Consider the following 24,099-nt stretch of genomic DNA (forward strand, 5'->3'; position numbering starts at 1 on the left):
TCAATTTTATGGCTACCTTAGATAGTTTCACTTATTCAATCCATATGATATGCAGTTTCGGTCACTACACAGAAGGGTGTGCAGAGGAAATTCAATGGAGCCGTTTAACTATGGACAGTGGCTGGATAAGCTCAGGTTGTTTTCTTTAGAGTAGAGAAGGCTGGGGGTGGGTGGGGGGGGGGGGGGGGGGGGGGGGGGGGGTGGAGAGCCCGGGGGGAGGCATGTGAAGAGAATGGATAGGAAGTGGCTGTCCCCTTAGTCAAAAGGTCAATAACAAAACGGGCAAATTTTAAGATGAAAGGCAGGAGTTTAGAGGGAATTTGACGATAAGATCTTCACCCAGAGAGTGGAGTGAATCTGGAATGCACTGCCTGGGAAGGTAGTTGGGGCACAAAATCTCACAACCTTTAAGAAAGTACTTCAATGAGCATTTGAAATGTCATAATATCCAAGGCTATAGGCCAAGCGCTTGAAAGTGTGACTAATGTAGATTGAGAATAGATTTTATGTTGGTGTAGAATGATAGGCCGAATGGCCTCTTCTGCACTGTATGGTTCTATAAAATTACCCTTTTGTTTGCTGCACTAATCACTTTGCCATTGTCATTTACACCTCCTCACCTTTTGTTCCTTGATTAGTCCCGACCACTCCTTTTACCTTGCACCATTATCCATTTTTCTGTGAATCTCTCTGCCTTCTATCCTCACAGACGTTCCCACTAGTTCTTTGCTCAAGCCCCTTCCACTAACTGCCATGTTTAAACTGTTTAATCGCCTATTTCTTCCAGGTCTCATCAAAGGTCACTGAACTACAACATTAATTCTGGTCTTCACTCCACAGATGCTGCCTCTGCATTTCAGCATTTTCTGCATTTATTTCACATTTCCAGCATTTGCAGTACTTTGCAGTATTGGGGTAACTAAATGAGAAATAGATAACAACACTTCTTTCATCATCATTTTTCACAGTACGCAGTACAAATGGTGATACATGAGTAATGTTCATAAAATAAACGTCTTTGATCCACAGCCATAACGCTGGTATAATGCACAGATACAGATTTTGGAACACATCATAGCAAAACAAGTATCTATTTTACTGTCACTCCTAGGAATTTTACATAGGTGTAAGTTAGAGACTAGCCCGTGTAGTAAATAGTCAGGGTACAGACTGCAGATAGCAGCAAATACATCAACATAATGCTCAGTTAATGTACAGCATTTTATCCACTCATTAAACATGGATGGTGACTAAATTACTTCATTCATTCTTTCATATTTTGTCACTAAAATCTACTTCTTTTATTTATGAAAATGATTTTTTTCTGCAAGACTGGTACCCAACATGTTACAAAGAAAGGCACAGAACACGTGAATAGCTGGCAATTTTTCAGAAGTGTTATTCTACGTAGCTTGTACTCATTGAACAGATATAACTCCAGCAGAGAGACAGACACCTCTTCAAATAGTCGTATACTGTACCAAAGACAAAACTCTAAACTGAACATCCTGGTAGAATTAAATTGCACTTCTTTTATCATTGTAATTACACTGCAATCAGCAGGGCATGTCATATGTTCAGAACATTAAATGATACTTTGAACATCTGACTCACTTCGCTTTCAAGGTCTAGCCATTCTGCAGATTGACTTGATATGTTTTCTTAATTCAGATGTCACAACTAAGTTCTAACTTTTCAGTATTTTAAGTGACTTAAAACTAACGCCTAAATAAGCATCAGCTAAACTGATGGATTTTGTAAAAGATAAGTTGCTGACGCTCTCAAAAATAAAGCTAATGCATTCCGTATCAGCATAAATGCTTGCAATATAATTAGGTTTAAATAGTAAAAATAAAATCTAGGAGTACAAGCACAGCACTTTATCCAAACGTTAAACTTGGATGGTAACTAAATTACTTAATTCATTCTTTAATGTTTTCTCACTAAAATCAACTTAAAAATTATATGTCACACAATAAAATGTGCATATACTAATTATAATCTGTGAGAAGTTTTAAATGGAATAAATTAGGTTGAATAATATTGAATAGGGCTTCATATTGCAGAAAATGAGGAAAGACGACTGAAACACATCTTTTATATAAAAATACTGAACATAACATCTTCACATCACTGAGAAACATTTTGGTTGATATGCATGTTGTGATTACATGCAGCTTTATGTTAATAACTGACAATAGGAATTTGAGGCAATGGCCTTGAACTAGCGTTGGTATAAACGCACAACCAATTTGAGAGGATATAGTAAAATTGCAAATCCAATTGTAAGAATTTCTAGTTCTCGTAAGTCATTCCAAAAATTTTGAACTTAGCACAAGAAAAATATTTAATGCAGAAAAACTATGTAAAATTTACCACAAGTAAATGTATACTCCAAAGCATACCAAAACATACTGATTAATATTCAAACTTTTTTGGTATTCCTGCAACATCTTGTACAAAACATGAAGTGATCCAAATTAAAAAGTAATGTATAAATATCACAGATCCCAATGACACAAAGGTGTTTTCAATAGCATTTAAGTGGAGTAATCAGTTCTTAATCTTGAGTGGTTTGAACATTGTTTAATGTTTGGATAAAGTGCTGTGCTTGTAATGAGTGCAAAGAGAATAGTAATACATTGTATGTTAAACATTGGATAACTCTGGAAAGTAGTGTAAAGAATTGATTATTGCTAATCACTGATTTTTGTCTTTAATACAAAGTGTAGTGTTCTATACAGGAACAAATGTTGCACCATTCAAAAGTTGGTTTGAGGTCCATCTCAGTTACCGTGACTTTCTGTTGTCTACAATTTAGTTTCACACATTCTTTTTACTAAGACTGAATGGCCTACCAATGGAATACAAAATTTGATCAGATTCCAAGTGTCGCTTGCAATTTTCAGAAAGGCCTTCAGTGAATCAGTACAATCACCATCCCAAGTTATGTGAATAAATACTGACCTGATATTAATGAAGCTTTATTCCAATCCCAGCCTGTCTTTATTCAGTTATCCCATCAATCCACCAGCAGTATGTCTTTTCTCACAAAACCCCATATGTTTCGATATTTTTTGCTTAAACTGTTCAGAGATGTCATTATACACTTCAACAGCAGATGGGACTGGAAATCGGAAGGAAATAACGTCCACTGGCTTTGATCTACCACTGTGACAGTGGGTCCTTTTCAAATATTTCCGGACTGGCCATTTCTTCTGTGCAGACATCCAACATTAACAAGGTTGCTGAGATCATCCAGACTCTAGTCCAAACATGATTCACATTGTTGAGGAGTGTTTGTTGTATAAGGTGTGCTGAACGAGTTCCACTGACAAGACTATTGCCTGGCTATGTGGCTATGTACACCACAAACAAAATAATTACCCACCTACCTACCTATACCTTTTTATGTCTTTAACACAGGAGGGCATTTTCTTTATTTTTTTGTCTTTGGTATGTACTGAACTTTGAAGTTCTTTTGTTAAATTGTGAATTTGTTCAGTGACTAAGCACCTCAATAAACAAACTACAAAGCTAAAACCTATGCTATTTTAAGCCGAGTCTTACGCTAGATTCATTCAGTATTACTATGAGCCAGAGCCATAACATTATACCATGACCATACTAAAGCCAGACTTTGTACAATAAAAGTTACTACTGACATGTGTTTTATCCCTGATTGGTGCAAAGTTTTACAGTGCAAACAGTATTCAATGTATCCTTGTGCTAAGCTTAATGGACCTCAATTTACTCCAATCACAGTTCGATTTAATTTGGTGCCATTTGTTACAAACTACAGAGTAAACTAGGAGATCTTGACTCCTTCAGACTTGGCTTCGAATATCTAAAAAGATGCTTTTGTGGGGCATATTCAGAAGCAACACTGCCTTTGATGAAAATACAAGCACAAATGGATTGTACATAGACAATGAGACTTTTACAGATGTTCTGAAAAAAACCTATCATTTCAGTCCAGTTGGTCACAGTTTTAATGTCAACGAACACACTAGCAATTGAATATTCTTAAAATACGCAGCTGTGAAAGTAAACATAGTTTCCCAAGAAAGTCAAAGCTACTAAAGATTGCTCATGGTGCTCAAAAGTCTGTTTCATAAGTTTGTTTCCATGGTTTTCAACTACCTCCGAGGCCACAGCTAAGTACAGGCCTAGAACTCAGAGCATCCAATGTTTTTTTAAATAAAAGTTCATCTTTGGGTGCATCAGAAAAATATGAAATGATGTTTGAACTCCTTTACCATTGCATAAAATGCAAATTGCGTAGATAACCACTTGTCCAGAGTTGGATTGCTAGGCCCTATTTTTCTTCCCATTCACCTCCATCTTTGAATAGTAGAACAGTGCAGGAGAGGCCATTTGGCCTATTGTGTTTGTGCTGACTCTATTCAATTAGTTCTAATTGCCCTGTTCTTTCCCCATGGCTCTGCAAATGCTTCATTTTCTAAGTATTTACTCATTTCCTTTTGAAGGTCGCTTGAAATCGGCTTCCTCTGCTCTCTAAGGTGGCACATTCTGGATCATTATAACATGTTGCATTAAAAAGAAAAACCCTCATTTTTCCTCTGGTACTTTTACAAATTGTCTTAAATCTCTCCCAGCCTATTGGCCCTCCTGATAGCAGTAAGCATTTCTCCTTATTTATAAAAATTCCTTAGAACGGGAAGCCTCAATTAAATCTCCCCTTTAACTTACTCTCTTCTGAGCAGAGAAGTTCCATCTCTTCAACTTCCCTGCACTTAGTTGAAGTCCTTCATTCCTGGTACCATTCTTGAAGATGTTTGCTTGTGCAAGGCTCCCCAATGCTATCTGACCACTTACATTTCAAACAAGCAATCATTTACGACATGTCCAGTGGATGAGTATTACTACTCTTCTCCATGCCATGTACCTACATTTATCTACTAAGTCACTGGTGTACTGCCTGCATATCCGATAACTTAATCCCCTGCAAGCACGATTTTAATTGCTCCATTTACAGGAATTGTGTATAGCTCATGCACCTTTGCCTGTAGAAATCAAGCTGCAGTAACACTCAAGGTGCTCAACATCTTCTCTAACAGAGCTACTTGATTAATCAGTACACCACCAACTGACTGACTATCACTCCACAAAACAGGCTATTTATCCGAGTTTGGTTGGCAAGGGGGAAGGAGACACTGCAGTTTGCCAAGGTTTAGAGGAGGGGCACATGGGAGATCCAGGGATATCTCCAGATATCCCCAACACAGTAGGTAGTCCATACATAGTCCAGGGTGACTCTTCTAAATTGAGGGCTGAGAGTGTTGCTGGCTAAGCCAGCAGATATTGCCCTTCAATGCGTCGATAAGGACAGTAAATTTACTTCCTGAAAGGACGTTAGTGTTTTGAATTCAAATTTCACCATTTGCAGAGTGGGACTCAAACCCAGGTCCTCAGAATTAGACTGGAATTACAAATATTACCACTGTGCTATTACCCCTTACTATGTGCAGAAACATTTGGACCAAGTGCCCAAAGCTATAAGTAAAACTCAGAAAGGTTTATTCCAACTGGGACACAAGAAATGTGGGAGAGATGGGGTTGTGGAACTTGCACAAAACTATTTGCAAGTATTTAGATTTTAAGTTAATTTCATTCATTATATGCATCATGTAAAAGTCAGTTCAATCTCCAACTCATATCAGAGTTGAGCAGAAACAGAACTTCTCTACCAAAGAATGTGGAGTTTAGCAAATTCAGTTACATGGCTCCAGACTTGAAATGAGTTCAGGTGGTCACTAAACAGCTGTGAAACAAAACCACTTTGAAGCATTAGTGTACAGCTGATGGGAACCACCAACCTTCAAAGTCAAAGTGATGTGAAACTTTCAGCAAAGTGGCTAACTGCCTGATTTGATAGAAGCTTTTAGGTCATAATAATAAAGTTGTATTCCCATAAGTTCAAAGGAAAAAACAGTATGATGCCTACCTGGGAACTCTGGCTGTTAAGCTTTCTTCACTTGAGGATGATTTAGGTCTTGTTTCTACTTCAGGCTTCTGGTTTTTACTTTCGCCACTTTGCACTGTCTGCTGATCCTGCTGCGGTGCTTCCTCCTTTGGTTGTTCACACTGCTCCTCCATCTTCTCTTCTTTCTCGTTCTCACTTTCATTATCACTATCTTCACCCAAGATGTCGTCCACCTACATCATTAAATAAAGCCAACGAGAATTACACAGGGGCACAAGTGGTCCAGACTGGTGTTTATGTTCCATGTGGCCCACCTTCCACTTTTCTTCATCTTATCCTATCAACTCATCCTCCTGTTCCTTTTTCCTCCCTTGTGTTTAGCCAACGTCTCCTTAAATCAATCTCTGCTGTTCACCTAAACCACTCCTTGTGGCTGCAAAGTCTACTCTCTCAACAAAGATGCCTGTCTTGAATTCCTATTGAATTTAATAGAGATTACCTAATACTTAGGTAATCTCTAAGTATTAGAGATTACCTAATACTAATCTCTGTTTTGGTTTTGCCCAAAATGGTAATACTTTCTCTATATCTCCCCTAACAAACTTGCTTCATGATTTTTAAGACCACTATCAGGCTATCGTTCAGTCATTTCTTTTCCTGTGAACAGAGCCCAAGCATTTCAGTCTTTCCTGATGGTTGCACCCTGTCAACCTCAGCTTGAAGCGGTTTGTGCACATGTAGAGATAGGCAACATCTCTTCCTTATTCTGTTTAAAATGTGCATCCACTCACCCGCTAGATATCTTTAATCAACCTTCTTGGATATGCATTGACTCAGCATTGGAGCAGATGGCACTTGAACTTTGGGTTTCTTGGCTCAGAGGTAGGGACACTACCACTGTGCTACAAGAGTCCTTCCACTCTTCCATTTGAAATGTCAAAGATCCCAACCTCATTAAGCATTCATTGGCCACATATTTAAAATGAATGATAGAAGGATTAGAAAAGAATCCTATGAAAAAGGTTGGTGTCTGGAATTCACTGCCCCTTTTGGTTTGGAACCAGAAACAGCTCATTTAAAAGCTATTTGGAATTCACTGCCACAGAAGGCCGTGGAAGCCAGGTCAGTGAGTATATCTGAGGCAGAGCTAGATAGGTTCTTAGTTGTTAAGGGGAATCAAAGGTTACAGGGAGAAGGTGGGAGAATGGGGTTGAGAAACTTATCAGCCATGATGGACTGAATGGCCTAATTTATACTCCTACGTTTTATGGTACCTGGATCTGCACATGAAGTGTTGTAACCTCCTGGAAGGTGGGTTTAAAAATGGGCAGCTAGGTTTTTTTTCCTTCTTGTGCCAGCACAAACACAGTGGGCCAAATGGTCTCTTTCTGTGCTGTAACCTCTTTGTGGTTCAATGTTCTTACAAAAAAAAGCCTTAGAATTACGAACAAATGACCAGCAAGCCTTATTGACTGTCTTGCATTAACTGAATATTTCGATAAAGCATCTTTACCCACAAATCTGTTTACCTTTATCTGGCAAACATTATCTCTGCTATTGGTTCACATTTTCTGTTCCATACATATAAGCTTATGCACAGCCTTAATCATCCAGAGACTGTGGACAGACATGCAAACACGTTCAAATTTTATTAAGTTTGGATTTATTAAGTCTGGGACTGCAACCCACAACCTCCTGATTCTGATTCGACAGCAACATGAACCGAGCCACAGTTGGCACATATAATACTGTTGAAAATGTTAGCAGGTCATGGCTGGATAGTCAGTAAATTAGTGTGTGCTCACAAACTTTTTCCTTGTTCTTTTGTTTCAGACAAAGATTCCTAAACGGTAGCATGGAATACACAAGAGATCATTGCTGAAGTGGAATAAAGATTGATTTTAATTATTAATTACTTCATTTATACACTGCATTTCTATAGCCAGTTAGAACCGTGGACATTTGTTGTATAAATGGTTAATTGACTTCATGTAAATTGTAGTAATGAGAGTGTATGGAGCCCCAACCATCAACTGTGCCCACAACATTGAGGATTCAATTGCTTAGTCACAGTTCAATCAAATGAAACTCAGCACTAAGTTGTGTCTTTGTTCAGATGTGTACAGTGCATGATAACAATATCTGCCAGGACTTAACCATAAGAAAGGGTTAAAACCTTTGAACAAGACTTGCTGATTGGGTTACACAGGCAGCCTGGTAAATCTGGAAATGGTATGTAAGACATTTATTGTAGTTAAAACATTGTTCTTTTTCCATTGCAAGTGGTAATTTTGAGACTAGGATCCACAAACTAAGTTATATGCTACTCATAGATACAGCTCAGCATAGATAAGAAAACTCGATGATATGTGCCAAGTCAGTGAATCTAATTAGTTCCTCAAGTGCACTTTCTAATAACCATCTTAGCTCTAATAACATGTCATGGCTTCTCCTATTTACACAATAGAAACCTTTATTGTACCCTAGTTATATTACAGTTAGAAACTGTGCTCACTTAGTGTGAGAGAGTGTGTGTGCACGTGTGTGTGCGTGTGTGTGTGCCTGTGTGTGTGCACGTGCGGGGAAGCGTGTGTGTGTGTGAGAGAGAGAGAGAGAGAAAGAGAGACAGACAGACAGAAAGAGAGAGAGAAAGAGAAAGAAGAGAGAATGAGCATGTGATACTTTGGAGATGTTAAGTCAGTGTTTAAATGGGAGTGTGAATCCACTTCTCACTGTTTATTATTCCTATCTCTCCACTTCAACTGAAAGCAATAACTCATTCTGAGGTATTATTCTAGGGACCCTGACATCCTTCACACAGGGGAGGGTGTTACCAGTAAATCCACATAATAAATGTCAACGGGTTATTGGATGTATAGGGTCAACTCTCAAATCCTATATGTAATTGCCTGCAATTTATACTTTCTGCAAAACTGAAATAACTCCCATCCAAGTCATAAATCACCTTCTCAGTAAGGGTGATAAACTAATATGTTCTCTCTTTCTCAACGGTGAAATATAGAAGAATGAGAGGTGACCTTATTGAAAGATCCATAGTTTTTAGAAATGTGTTAGGGTAGATGCAGAAAGGTTATTTTCCGACGTGGGGCAGATTAGGACCAGAGTGCAGAGATGAGGTGGAATTTCTTTTCCCAGAGGGTAGTTGAGGCTGGGTCATTAAGAATATTCAAGGATGGTTTGGACAGATTTTTAATCAGTTAAAAGAATCAGGGGGGTCATGAGGAAAAGGCAGGGAAGTAGAGATTAGGATTACAAGATCAGACCACTCATTGAATGGAGGAGTAGAACTCAATGGGCTGAATGGTCTACTTCTGCGGCTACATTTTATAACCTTATAAGCCCTCCACTGTCACAAATGGTCACTACAGTTTGTCCAACACTTAGCATTGGATGATCAGAAATTCCCTTGAACTAAATACTGGGAAGAACATATGAAATAGCAGCCCAAAGAGGCCATTTGGACCCTCAAGGTAGTTCTGCCATCCAATAAGATCATGTGTGATCTGTTTGTGCTTCAAATTCCAGACTCCCATCTACTCCCGATGAGCTTTGTTTCTTTTGCCTGTCAAGAATCAACCTACCTCTGCATTAAAAATGTCCAATGGCCCTATCTCCACTGCCTTCTGAGATGGAGCTGCATTGTTGTGCAACCTTCTAAGAGAAAATACATCTGTTTATCACCGTCCACAAAGTGTGACCCTCGTTTTGAACACATCCATAAAAAGAAACTTCTTTCTAACATTCACTTTATCAAAATTATTTAGGACCTTATAAATTACAATCTCAGCATGCATCACTCTTCAAAACAGTGCTGAAAACAAGTACAGCCTATCTATCATTTCCCCAACTGACCATATACATGCATTTGGAAAGATAGGGATTGAATAGGAGTAGTCAGCATGGCTTTGTGAGTGGGAGACCATGCCTCACAAATTTGCTAGACTTCTTTGATGAAGTGACCAGGAAGGTTGACAAGGGCAGGGCAGTAGACGTAGTCATATATGGATTTCAGTAAGGCCTTTGATAAGGTACCACATGGTAACTTGCTCTGGAAGGTTAGATCACATGGAATCTATGGCGAGCTGGCAAATTGAATACAAAATTAGCTTGATGGTAGGAAGCAGAGGGTAATAGTGGAAGGATGCTTGTTGAACTGGAGGCCTGTGACGAGTGGAGTGCCTCAGGGGTTGGTGCTGAGCTCATTCCTGTTTGTTATCTATATCAATGCTTTGGATGAGAATGTATAAGACATGATTAGTAAGTTTGTTGATGACACTAAAAAAAGAGGTATCGTGCACAGTAAGGAATGTCGTCATAAAATACACCAGGACATTTATCAGCTGGGGAAGTGGGCCGAGAAATTGCAAATGGATTTTAATATAAATAAATGCGAGGTCTTGCATTTTGGAAAGTCAAATCAAGGTAGGAGCTTCATGGTGAATGGAAGGGCCTTAAAGAGTGTAGTGGAACAGAGGGATCTTGAAGCTCAGGTTCACACTTCTCTGAAAGGCAGAGAGGGCAGTGAAGAAGGCTTTTGGCACACTGGCCTTCATTAGTCAGGGCAGTGAATAAAGAAGTTAGGGAGTTATGTTGCAGTTGTGCAGGACTTTGGTGAGGCCGCACTTGGAGTTTTGTGATCAGTTTTGGTCACCTTGTTATAGGAAGGATGTTACTAATCTGGAAAGAATGCATAAGAACTTTACAAAGATGTTACCTGGACTCAATTGTCTGAGTTATAGGGAGAGGTTGTATAAGCTAGGACTTTTTTTCTTGAGAGCGTAGGTGACTGAGATGGGGCCTTATAGAGGTGTATCAGATCATGAGAGGCATGGATAGGGTGAATGCACTCAGTCTTTTTCCCAGGATTGGGGAATCAAGGACTAGAAGGCATCAGTTTAAGTTTAGAGGGAAAGGAACCCGATGGGCAGTTGTTTTTACACAGAGCGTGGCACGCATATGGAATGAGCGGCCAGCAGAAGTGGTTGAGGGGGGGTACATGAACAACATTTAACATACATTTGGACAAATATATGGATAGGAAAGGATTGGAATGATAGGGCAAGTGCAGAGAAATGGGGTTAGCATGGACAGAAGTTTTGGTTGGCATGGGCCAGTTGGGGCCAAAAGGACCTGTCTCTATGCTATATGGCTGTATGGCTTTATGATCGCCTGCTCACTCCATGGTTTCAATCCAGAGAACCTTCTTTGAATTATCACTAATGCAGTTACATCCTTCCTTCGATAAGGAGACCAAAACTGCGTACCCTACTCGAGATGAGCTCTCACCAATGACCTGTTTCAGGGAAGTAAAATTTGATCCCAGCAACAGACTTTATCCCTCCCCACAGGAATCATGCAAGTCTAGATTAGAACCTTGGTGTCATGTCTGACCCCATGAGACCAGAATTGAAGGTTAAGAGGGCTTTGCAAACCACTTCCGTGAACTCATGTGGGCCGCCTGTTGCACATACACCCACAATGTCATAATGAAGGGAATTCTAGGATTTTAACCTATTGACAAAGAAGGCATAGTAATGCATTTCCAAATCAGGTTGGCATGTGGCATAGAATGGAAAGTTGCAGATGGTGGTGCGCCCCATGTATCTGTTGCCCATTGTCCTTCTCAATGGGGTTTAGGACAAAGCTGAAGTCACTTCCTATCTCACATCAAGTTATATTTAGTCTACAAGTTGTATTACATTGGATCAGCTAACCAACACCTCAACTTTAACATTTTTATGCTTACTTTCAAATTCCACCATGACGTTATCCCTCCCTCTATAATTTCTTCTAATCCTACAAAGCTCTGAAGTGCTCCTTCAATTCTGGTCTTTTGCCCCAATATAAATGGATCCACCACTGGAGGCGCGAAGCTCAGAAATTTTCTTTCTAAGCTTCTCTGCCTCTTCTTCCTGGAGATCCTCCTTTAGTACGCTTTTTGAAATCAATCTCTTTGCTGAAGACTTTAGTAATCCATCCCTGACCTCCTTATGTGGTGTGATGTCAATTTCCATTAATAACACCACTGTGGAACACACTGGAATCAATTCATACTAAAGGAGCCATACAAATGCAACTTGTATTTGTTCTTTGCAGGATCCACTGAGACAAAGCATAGTGCTCCGTGTTGCTGCCTTGAACAGCAAATTCAGCAGTGATTTCCTTCATAGTTAAAGAGTCAAGGAGTCACAATTTTACTTTTTTTTCCCCCCTCAATTAATTGCTCAGTTTGCTTACTGCCATCAGAAACAAGTTTGCAAAGTCTTTGTACAAGGGAACCAGCTGGCAGCTTCCATTCAATGTGCTGAACTGTTAGCCTGGTCTAGGGGGTATCAGCTTCATCTCTTAGACAGAAGACTGTGGGTTCCAGCCTCACACCAAAGACCTGAATTCATAATCTAGGCCAATGCCTTGCAGTAGTGCCAGAGAGTGCTGGACTGTCAGAAGTGCTGTCTTTCTATGAGGAATAAACCAAGGCATTACCTGTCCTCTTGGAGGATGTAAATGATTCTAAGTGGAAGAAGAGCAGGGAAATTCTCACACCCAAAACCACTGCTACACTCTCAAAGATTATCTTATCATTTATTTCATTTTTTGTTCAGGGGAGTTTGTAACAATTTGCTGCTGCATTTCTTAGATTATAACAGTGGCTACTTATTAATGATCTGAGACATCCTGCATTCATGATAGGCACTAGTGGAATGCACATCTCCATTTTCTATTAGAAAAATTAATCAAAAAACCCAACAGCACAGTTACATATGGGGACACCATAGCCACAGCAATAAGTAAATTATTGAGTGTTTTTAATTAGATAAGGCTGAGTTTAGTAGTCAGCTTAGAACACACAATATCTCCAATGCCAATGTTTTCTTTTGAGTGACGCATTAGATTGAATGTTATAATTACATCCAGCACATTTATAGCAGTCCTGAGCACCACTGTTTAAATTGGAATGTATGAGGTTTGCTCTGATTAAAATAAACCCTTTCCTGTTAAGATGGAATGAGCAAGGATTATGCCGGGGCAACAGGTTTTACTGTAACCCACCTGGCACAGGAACCAAGCAGCCTCACTGTTGGCCATCTGACTCAGCAGACAACAGTGTCAATCTGGGTCTCTGTGCGTTCACTCTATCACCAATGCTCAATGTGTCACCAGTAAGGTCAAAGAGACAATAGGTTTGTTCATGGACAGTTTCAAATGCATTTAACAGGCCAGATAGAAAGCACTGCACTATTGCTGTCTGATCTGCTTGGGTTGTTTATTCTGGCAAAATAAGCCCTGGGACTTCTATTGATAAAACTTTAACATGCATAAAGTAGAGTGAGGGGAGAGACATCTTGGAGATTGGCATTTGCCCTCTCACCCTGGTCTGCACCCCTGCCCATAACCAGCTGACTCACAGTATTTATCAGGCCATCCACAGGCTATAGGCAAAAATTCCATTTCTATCGGAGGTGGTCTACCTTGGAGGGCATCCAACCAGACCACCCCCAGCAGCAGTAAGTTTGAATATTGGTGCCCACCTGGTCTACAGGCAGCTCTCTGATGAAGGTGTTGTGTGATTAGAGTTGGTTGAGGTGGAGGGGAATGAGTCTGATAGGCACATGGAATCCACAGAAGCTCCAATCCCATCAAGCACCTTGCCTGACACCAGGTGTGCCCACTTAAAGCTGCTTGGCTACCCTCCTGGTGTAAGCCTTCCCCAGTCCCAGGGAAGATAATCGTGGTGGTTGGATCAGAGACTGTGTGTCACTAGGTCTAAGGGTCTTATGTAGAATGCGAGACAATTCATGACGGGTGGGTAGGCGGTGGGCAGGTGCCGATATTCAAGAGCTCCCTTTCCTTCAAACCTGAGACTGAAAGGCTATGAAATTCCAGTCCAGGTTTTTCTTAAAACAAATCATTTCTTGGGAAACCAGTTCTCTCAACCAAGCTCACACCTATATCCCATCCCTACAGAGCAATAGCGAACCTTCCCCTTGAAAAATGGGTGACGTTCCCTTGACAACAGCTGCTTCAGAGGCTGGGACAACACTCATTCACCTGGAGTCATACTGAGGCGCAGACAGGTAAACAATGTCTCCTCCTTGGAAAACTACCAGGGAACTAGCTGGGGTTAAGTGCAACCAGCTTTATATACATTACATTCCCGCTGGGAGAACTGAACAGACAATGAGTTTAACTTAAAAACTACCAATCGGATACAAGATAGCATATTACAAGGGCAAAAATGAACTCACCCACCCTCCTAATCACAGCCTTTCAATTAGGTAAGCTGTTGGACAGTAATAGACATCTAAATTACATAGTGAAAGAGTTAGCCAGTGGTTGGTTCAAACTTCCATGAGCAGCAAACATAAATTGATTCACTCACTTACAGACTTTCTCCATAAAGTCGGCCAATGCTTTCGAAAAGAAAACACAGCTGTGCTCCTTCAGAAAAAAAGATTCCACACATAATTTTTTGATCAAATGTACACAGCTATCCACTGGAAATTGATAACTACCAACGAACATTACTGCACCACAGGCATAACACTCCTCTAAAACAATTAGGTAAGCAGCACCCAGGCCCTGCTTCCTGTCCTGCTATAAATAATAGTTATAAAATGTTAACAAGTGTTAATCTCACACAAGTTATAATGTGTTCACAGCATTCAAGTTTTTCTGTCTTAGACAATCACAAATCCAGTTGTAGACTTCAACAGGCATTACCATATTAGCAGCAGGATATTTGAAGGGAAGGAAACACTGAAAGGTAATAATGGATAGACAAAAAGTCCTGAATTGTTCAAAATGCATATCGCCCCATGAGAGAGCTTTAACCAGAGCTGACAAAGCAGGCATTAAAACAGAACTGAACCTCGCAGCATCCGAAGGCCACTCTAAGGCTGAAACCAGTCGTTTGCTGTGCCAACCCGTACATCTAACTTTCTGCTGACCCAGACCTTACTAAGACATTTCTGAACACTCGTACCAGAAGGGTGCGACAAATCGAGTTAGAGAGAAATTGGACAGGGTGCAGCAACCTGGCCTTTGATGACTGATGCTTGATGTGCCATGCCCTCCTTGCGTTGAAATACCCAGTGGTTGAGAAAGGCACAACAAAAATACAAGCCTCTTTTTTTTTTAAAAGCAAGGACAGTTGCCCTGTTCTCTAGCTATGCGAGTAATTGCAGATTACTTCAGACTACAAGCTGACAGGTATCTCTTCAGAGATAGTCTTCATTGCATGGTTTGGACACAGCAAATTCCCTTTGGGAATGATATTGATGCCAGAGATGACGCTGACTGTAACACGTATTCTAAAGTCAATTGACACTCCAGCTCAATAGGACCCAAGTGGTAGGAGAGAGAAGAAAGGCAGTAGTTTGCTCAGAGACCTTTGATGCAAAAATTGCAACAGGAACAGACTAAGGATTTGGTTTACTTTTGTTTATTCTTTCACAGGATGTAGGTGCCAGCTGTGTTTGCTGTGATCTCCAACTGACTTTGCAAAGCAATAGACCCATACTGTAACTAGAATTGAAAGTGTGGTGCTGGAAAAGCACACCAGCTCAGGAAGCATCCGAGAAGCAGCAGAGTTGAAGCTTTGGGCAAAAGTCCTTCATCAGGAACGAGGCTGTGAGTCGAGGGGTGGTGAGATAAATGGGAGGGGGGTGGGGTTGGGGTAAAGGTAGCTGAGAGCATGATAGGTAGATGGAGGTGGGGGGTAAAGGTGATAGGTCGGAGGGGAGGGTGGAGCATATAGGTAGGCAGGACGATGGACAGGGAGGACAGCTCATGAGGGCGGTGCTGAGTTGGAAGGTTGGATCTGGGATAAGGTAGAGGGAGGGGAAATGAGGAAACTGGTGAAATCCACATTGATGCCATGGGCTTGGAGGGTCCCGAGGCGGAAGATGAGGCATTCTTCCTCGAGGCTTTGGGTGGTTGAGGTGTGGCAATGGGGGAGGTCCAAGACCTGCATGTCATCAGCAGAGTGGAAGGGAAGGGGAGTTGAAGTGTTCAGCCATGGGGTGGTGGGGTTGGTTGGTGTGGGTGTCCCGGAGGTGTTCTCTGAAGTGCTCTGCCAGTATACGTCCTGACCCCCCCCAATATAGAGAAGACCGCATCGGGAGCAATGGATACTGTAAATAACATGTGTGGAAGAGCAGTTGAAACTTTGATAAACGTGGAAGGGTCCTTTGGGGCTTTGGACGGAGGCGAGAGGGTGGTATGGGCGCAGGCTTTGCAATTCCTGAGGTGGCAGGGAAAGGTGAGTTTTTGGGGCATGTGGACCTGACGAGGTAATCGCGGAGGAAACAGTCTTTACTGAGAGTGGATTGTGAAAGGGAGGGAAATATATCTCTGGTGGTGGGGTCCATTTGCAGGTGGCAGAAATGGCGGAGGATGATTCGATTTATGCAGAGGTTGGTGGGATGGAAGGTGAGGACCTTGGGGGGGGGGGGTGGCAGGCGGTGGGGGGGGGTCTGTCTTTGTTGCGGTTGGAGGGGTGGGGTTCAAGGGCGGAGGTCTGGGAAGTGGATGAGATGCGCTGGAGGGCATCATCAACCACGGAGGAGGGGAACCTGCAGTCTTTAAAGAAGGAGGCCATCTGGTGTATTCTGTGGTGGAACTGGTCCTCCTGGGAGCAGATGTGGCAGAGGCGGAGGTTCAAGAAATTGACTCACCACCACCTTGTCAGGGGCAATTAGGGACGGGCAATAAAATGCTGACCCAGACAGCGACACCCACATCCTTTGAATGAATTTTTCGAAGACCCCGGCCCTGTAGCACACATGCTGCTACTGAGATGAATCGTACACACAAATGTTTTTCCTACCTGCAATTTCCAGTGTCAACCTCAATTAGAACATCAGTAATCCTTGTCTAAAGATCCAGCTCACTTCTATTTTAAACAGGCCACATTAAAATTACACATAAAAAATATTTTATATTGATTTTTTCAATGGTTATATCTGAAAGATGAATCCATTTTATCTATCACATATCAATTGATCTGCGGTGCGTTTTAACCACTCGTTCTGCAATTTAACTTTGTGTTTAATTAATGAGTCATAAAAAATGTGCTGTTACAACAAATAATTTTTGCCTGCATTTATCACATATAGGTAATTATTCTATTTGAAATACTTAATTACTTTTACAACACCGCACTTCAGATATAATTACATTCACAGAATAACATTGAAGGTAATTATAAAAGAACCAGATGCAGCAGGATGAAATTGAGTGAGTTGTTGTGGTCTGGATTCCACTTCCTGAAATGGCAGATTCAATAATTACGTTCCAAGGGAAGATCAGTTAAATACTGGAAAAGGGGAAAAAACAACACTGCAGTGCTGCGGAGGAAAATAAGGGCATGGAGCTGGCTGATGGCTCTTTGAAAGAGCTATTATTCTTTGCTATTGAACACACTGAGGGTCATGGCAACCCGGGTCAAGACAATTCATTCCATCTGCTGCAACAACAGCTCATATTTATGCAGCACCTTAGAAATAACAGAAGACATCCCTCACACAAAAATACATAGGGAGCTGGTAGGATTCTTGGTCAAAATCTTGGACAAAAGATTCAGTAATCTAAAGGAACAGAGAGGAGGAAAGCTTTAGGGAGAGAATTCCACTACTTGCACCTTGGCAACTGAAGACATTGACATCAAAGTTGGGACAATTGAGCAGTAATTATCCAAATTCAGCTACTAGATAAACATTTATTGAACATATCACCAAGGGAAAAAAGAATATTAGGCACAATTTATAAAGCACTTACAAAGATTGCTGGTGCTCTCTCACGGGAAACAAAAAGTATTTCACTGGGATAAACACAGAATTTCACCAAACAAATTAATGTCATTTTATATCTCTAGAATCATTAAAGTACTCTCTTTTTTTCTATAGAACATGCACTCTTTTCCCATTTCTTAACATATATAACATTTGCATTATCTGCATGCTTTAATTATTCAAATGTAACCAGTATTTAATTATGTTTCGGTTGAAAAATATTAGACGGAGGAATGTGAGACTTTTCCAATTAATACACATTTAATAATCGGATTCTATTTAAAAATCAATCCAACATGCAGCTGCTTCTCTCAGTACTTTTACTGCATCCAAGCACCCAAGAAAAATTAAATGTACAACAAGGCTTTCATGTCCTAAATATATTTTTATTATAACTCACTAACATACAGCAGACACTTCTTAAAACTATCTCTTCTGACCAAACTATTGATGATTTGACCAAATATCTCAAGAGACATAGGAGCACTGTAAAACAAAATTTGATACTATGAAGCAACTTACAGCATTTAACTAGCCATTTGATACAGAACTGGCTCAAAGGTAGAAGACAGAGAGTGGTAGTGGAGGGTTGTTTCTCAGAGTGGAAGCCTGTGACCAGTGGAGTGCCACAAGGATCGATGCTGTGTCCTCTACTTTTTGTCATTTACATAAATGATTTGGATGCGAGCATAAGAGGTACAGTTAGTAAGTTTGCAGATGACACCAAAATTGGAGGTGTAGTGGACAGCGAAGAGGGTTACCTCAGATTACAACAGGATCTGGACCAGATGGGCCAATGGGCTGAAAAGTGGCAGATGGAGTTTAATTCAGATAAATGTGAGTTGCTGCATTTTAGAAAAGCAAATCTTAGCAGGACTTATACACTTAATGGTAAGGTCCTAGGGAGTGTTGCTGAACAAAGAGACCTTGGAGTGAAGGTTCATAGCTCCTTGAAAGTGGAGTTGCAGGTAGATAGGATAGTGAAGAAATATTTTGGTATGCTTTCCTTTATTGGTCAGAGTATTGAGTACAAGAGTTGGGAGGTCATGTTGTGGCTGTACAGGACATTGGTTAGGCCACTGTTGGAATATTGCGTGCAATTCTGGTCTTCTTTCTATCAGAAAGATGTTGTGAAACTTAAAAGGGTTCAGAAAAGATTTACAAGGATGTTGCCAGGGTTGGAGGATTTGAGCTATAGGGAGAGGCTGAACAGGCTGGGGCTATTTTCCCTGGAGTGTCGGAGGCTGAGGGGTGACCTTATAGAGGTTTACAAAATTATGAGGGGCATGGATAGGATAAATAGGCAAAATCTTTTCCCTGGGGTCAGGGAGTCCAGAACTAGAGGGCATAGGTTTAGGGTGAGAGGGGAAAGATATAAAAGAGGCCTAAGGGGCAACGTTTTCACACACAGGGTGGTACATGAGCTGCCAGAGGAAGTGGTGGAGGCTGATACAATTGCAACATTTAATAGGCATTTGGATGGGTATATGAATAGGAAGAGTTTGGAGGGATATGGGCTGGGTGCTGGCAGGTGGGACTAGATTGGGTTGGGATATCTGGTCAGCATGGACAGGTTGGACCGAAGAGTCTGTTTCCATGCTGTACATCTCTATGACTCTATTAAGCGAGCTATGGAAATTGTTGCTACATTATAAAGATGTTAAGAAACACTCTGTGCTTGAACTCTCACTGTTAGGATGCTACAGCCTTTTCTTTCCTTCGATTTTGACAGGAGCAGTCATACTAGATTTTAGATTAGATTCCCTGCAGTGTGGAAACAGGCCCTTCAGCCCAACAAGTCACACCGACCCTTCAAAGAGTAATCTAGCCAGACCCATTTCCCTCTGACTAATGCACCTAACACTATGGCCAATTTAGCATGGCCAACTCACCTGGCCTTCACATCGTTGGACTGTGGGAGGAAACCGGAGCAGCCCCAGGAAACCTAGGCAGACACAGGGAGAATGTGCAAACTTCACACAGACATTTGCCAGAGGCTGCATTTGAACCTGGGTCCCTGGTGCTGTGAGGCAGCAGATCTAACCACAGAGCCACCACACTTTTTTAAAACAAAGTTTTGAGTGAGGATTGGCAAGAGATGCTGAATTCAAACACTAGCTGCTGTGATCGATTTTCTTTTTCTTGTCCACTCAATTACTTTCCTTCCTGCTTAAATCACAACTGATTTAGGTGGAAAGCTGTCTGGTAACAAACATCAGAGATGAGAGACTTCAGCTATATAGCCAAAGTCGCTGTGATTGCTTTCTGTGGAGCAGAGAAGGTGGGAGGAAAGTTTAATTGAGGTGTTCAAAACTATGAAGTGTTTTTCTCTTGGCTAATTAAAGAGAGACTGTTTCTTCAACCAACAATGTTGGTAAGAAGAGGATGCATTTTGGAGGACGTTGACCAAAGATGCAGAGGGAATCTGAGAAGTCTTTTTAAAAAAACAGCAAATTTTGATCTAGAAGACACTGAGTGAATAAGTAGCAGAAGAAAATTGCCATGACCCCAGCTGATACTTGGCAAGTCAGATCCTAGAGCAAATTCTGGCTTGATAGAACATAAGCTTTATTTTTATTTACTATGGAGGCTACTCACTGAACACATTCACAAGAGGCCAATGGACTTGTAACAAAAGAACATAAATGTTTATTATCCTAAAAAAAAGCACTAGAAAAGAAAAAAAGAAACATCTTGTTACAAATTTCAGAAATATTCATCCCTTTCATCTCAGCAAAAGATAAAATGATGAAGGAGCAGATGTAAGTCTTTTGATCCACTGAGTCTGCTCTGCCATTCAATGAGATCATGGCTGATCTAAGAACCCTCAAGTGGGCGGCACGGTGGCACAGTGGTTAGCACTGCTGCCTCACAGCGTCAGAGACCCGGGTTCAGTTCCCGCCTCAGGCGACTGACTGTGTGGAGTTTGCACGTTCTCCCCGTGTCTGCGTGGGTTTCCTCCGGGTGATCCGGTTTCCTCCCACAGTCCAAAAGATATGCCCGTAGTGTTAGGTAAGGGGTAAATGTAGGGGAATAGGTGGGCTGCGCTTCGGCGGGTCGGTGTGGACTTGTTGGGCCGAAGGGCCTGTTTCCACACTGTAAATCTAACCTACGTTCCCCACATCCCGTGATTCCCTTACTGAATAAAAATGTCTGTCCCACCCTTGTATTCTTAATGACCAAGCCGCTACAACCTTTTGTGGTAAAGAATTCCACTCTCCTGAGAAAAATAACCCTCCTTATCTCGGACTCTTCACACCATTTGGTCTTAGACCATTCCAGAAAAACAACTTCTCCACATCCACCTGTCAATCTTATGTATTTCAATAAGGCCACCTCTCAGTCTTCTAAAACTCTGAATGCTAAACTCCACTGTGGTATGGTTACTGTTTCTTAGGTGATCTTTACTCTGAAATCTTTATTAAACCTGTCTCATTACCATATCCAAAATAGTGTTGTCCCTGGTTGGAACCATAACATATTGTTCGGTAAACCTTGCCTGAATACAGTCTATGAATGTTTCCTGGGCCTATCGTTGCCAATTTGATTTTCCCAATCTGCATGTTGATTGAAGTCACCCATGATTATTACACTACTTTTTATATGCTCCATCATTATCTCCTGATTCATTTCCTGTCCCACTATATAGCTACCATTAGGTGGCTTATGACTAACTCCATCAGTGTCTTCACCCGCTTATTATTTCTTACCTCTACTCAAAGGGATTCTACATTTTCTGACCCAAGACCATTTCTTGCTATCACATTTATTCCATCTCATATTGACAAAACTACCTCATCATCATTTCCTTCTTGCTTGACATTTTTAAAAGTCACAAATCTCAGAATATTTGGTTCCTAGCTCTGATCTCGTGATCATGTAACAGCATTAACCTCTATGTGTTCTATCAATTCATTTATTTTATTCCAAAAATATTTAAATAAGGAGCCATTAACTGATTTGGCCCTCTGACTACTTTCCCCATCTTGATCCTATTTACTGTTTTTGGTCCTTTCTGTCCCACTCCAGCTATCATTATCTAAATAATTGTCCTGCAATGCTGCCATTTCTAAGCCTACATATCCCATTATTCCTCGGCATTCAAAACCTTTCTACAGTTCTCCTTATTTGAGTTGCCAGGACACTGGTCCCATCACAGTTGAACTAAAAGCCAGTTTCGAGCATTTAACCCTTTATTTAGCCTTTGTCAGTTTGCCCATGGCTCAGGTAGTAATGCAGTGATTATTACCTTGCAGGTTCTGCCTTTTAACTCAACTCATTACTGTTCAAAAGCTTTCAGAACCTCCTTTCTGTCTTGTCAGTGTAGTGGTACGAACGTGGATGACGACAACTGGATCTGTTCCTACCCACTCCAAGGTCCTCCTCCATCTCCAAGGAGATATCCTTAGCCCTGGTGTCAGGCAGGCCACACAATATTTGGGACTTGTGCTCACAGCTGCATGAATGTTACAGACACTTCTACCTTAGTTAAGAATCATCCCTATCTCTGCACTAACATTTCTCTCACAGCTGGAATGGGTGCATTTAGTTTCCTTTTGAAAAATCGCTGTGCATTCATTATTTTCTTCAGTTGTGCCCCTTAAAACAAACTGCTAATTCAGCTCACTATTAATTTACATGGATTCACTAAACTCCTCTCTAAAACAGCTTTGCACTATCTCTTTGACACCACCACAGTCTTCTGCTTCTAGAGCTTTCTTCTCACTGATTTCTACGTGTCTCACAACTTATCCCCAGCCCTGACCTGCTTGGAGATGGCTGATACCAGGACTTTCAGTGTCATGGGCCTCTTCCCCCTGCATGAACTTGTTTCTGGCTCCTTCTCTCTCTTCCTCTGGAGATTGTTAAAATCTCTCAGTAAACACCACAGCAGTTATTACTCCAGGGACTTGCTGGTCATTGAGCTGAAATCACATGGCTTCTTATAATTGGTTTTTTGAACTCAAATGTTCAAAATGTCTTGCTCTAACTCCTGGATAACTTATACTGCTGACCTCATCCCTCAATCACACACTGTGAGCATCACCATACACCCAACACAAACCCCATTCCCCAACATGACCTCAAAGCAAAAAAATAAAAGTGCACACTGGCAATTGGACTGTGACTGCAGTCTTCAGAGATTGAGCCCCTGAAGTAGAGAAAATTCCAGGACTAGAGGGTAACAGCAAAAGTGTGGGATTAATTCGAAAGATCTTTCAAAGACCTGACTCAGATCAATGACCTGAATGGTGTCTTGATATCCACAGTGTGGAAGCAGGCCAATTTGCCCATTGGGTCCACATTGACCCTCAGAAGATCATCCCACCCAGACCCACCCCCCTACCCTATCCCTGTAACCCTGCATTTCCCATGGCTAATCCACCTAGCCTGCACATACCTGGACACTATGGGTAATTTAGCATGGCCTGCACATCTTTGGACTGTGGGAGGAAACTGGAGCACTCACAAGGAAACCCATCCAGACACAGGGAGAATGTCTGTGTGGAGTTTGCACAGTCATGTGAATCAAACCTGGGTCCCTGGTGCTGTGAGGCAGCAGTGCTAACCATTGAGCCACGGTGCCACCTTTGCTTGGCTAGATTGTTTGTGTGTATGTCTGCGTGCGCACATCGCGGAAGGTCAACTTGGCTGACTGTGGGTGTAGATTTTTCATAGCAAACTTTTCTAGTTCCTCCTGGTGTTCCAAGATATGCTTCCTGCAGGTGCTGTTCATCTGTGGCAGTACAGAACACTCACTGAGGTAACAGGTTCAAACAAACTAGATGTTTTGACAGAATAGAGCTATACAATATCTCTCTAATTGACCTGTACTCACGACACAATTTCAAACAAGGCAGGGTTTAGGAAAAAAACCATAGGAGAACAAAGGGACAACAGTGTCAGCAACTCAGTTGCTTATTTACATTTCCCTTTGCTGGGAATAATTAGGAGGTCTTCTGGTACAGTGGATGTGTTCCAGTCTTTGAGCCAAAATCTCCAGGTTCAAAACACACTCCAGGACTTGATGGCCATGGAAGGTGCATTCACAAGGTGCAGGCAGTAAGAGCAAAAAGAGATTCCTGGGCAACCAGGTGATGTGAAGAACATTAGAACCTCTCTTGTAACCAATCATAGCTCCACACTACTTCATGCATGATGAAGTACAGGCTGCCTTAGAAACAAGGATTTCTGGTGTGAGCTGTAATACACAACCATGGATACAGCATGCTAATAATTCTCCCTGTGCACTGGAAGATACTTCAAAGCTCTTCATATTGAAGAGGGAAATAAATGTATGGTTCCCTCTCCAAATGTGCTTTCTGCACTCATGGGTGC

General features: G+C 41.3%; 1 protein-coding gene across 2 annotated transcripts in view; it reads right to left on the reverse strand.

Annotated features, from left to right (window-relative positions):
* ctdp1 (CTD (carboxy-terminal domain, RNA polymerase II, polypeptide A) phosphatase, subunit 1) overlaps positions 1-24,099 on the reverse strand; it is a 294,156-nt gene that overhangs the window by 61,601 nt on the left and 208,456 nt on the right. Inside the window, exon 13 of one of the 2 annotated variants that reach the window (XM_072570837.1) lies at positions 5,969-6,180. The exons of the other annotated variant lie outside the window; for it this stretch is intronic. Coding sequence (XP_072426938.1) covers positions 5,969-6,180 — 212 coding nt within the window. The remainder of the gene's footprint in view (positions 1-5,968; positions 6,181-24,099) is intronic. 2 annotated transcript variants of the gene reach the window in all.

The sequence above is a fragment of the Chiloscyllium punctatum genome, chromosome 5 (genome assembly GCF_047496795.1).
Source record: "Chiloscyllium punctatum isolate Juve2018m chromosome 5, sChiPun1.3, whole genome shotgun sequence".
NCBI lineage: Eukaryota > Metazoa > Chordata > Chondrichthyes > Orectolobiformes > Hemiscylliidae > Chiloscyllium > Chiloscyllium punctatum.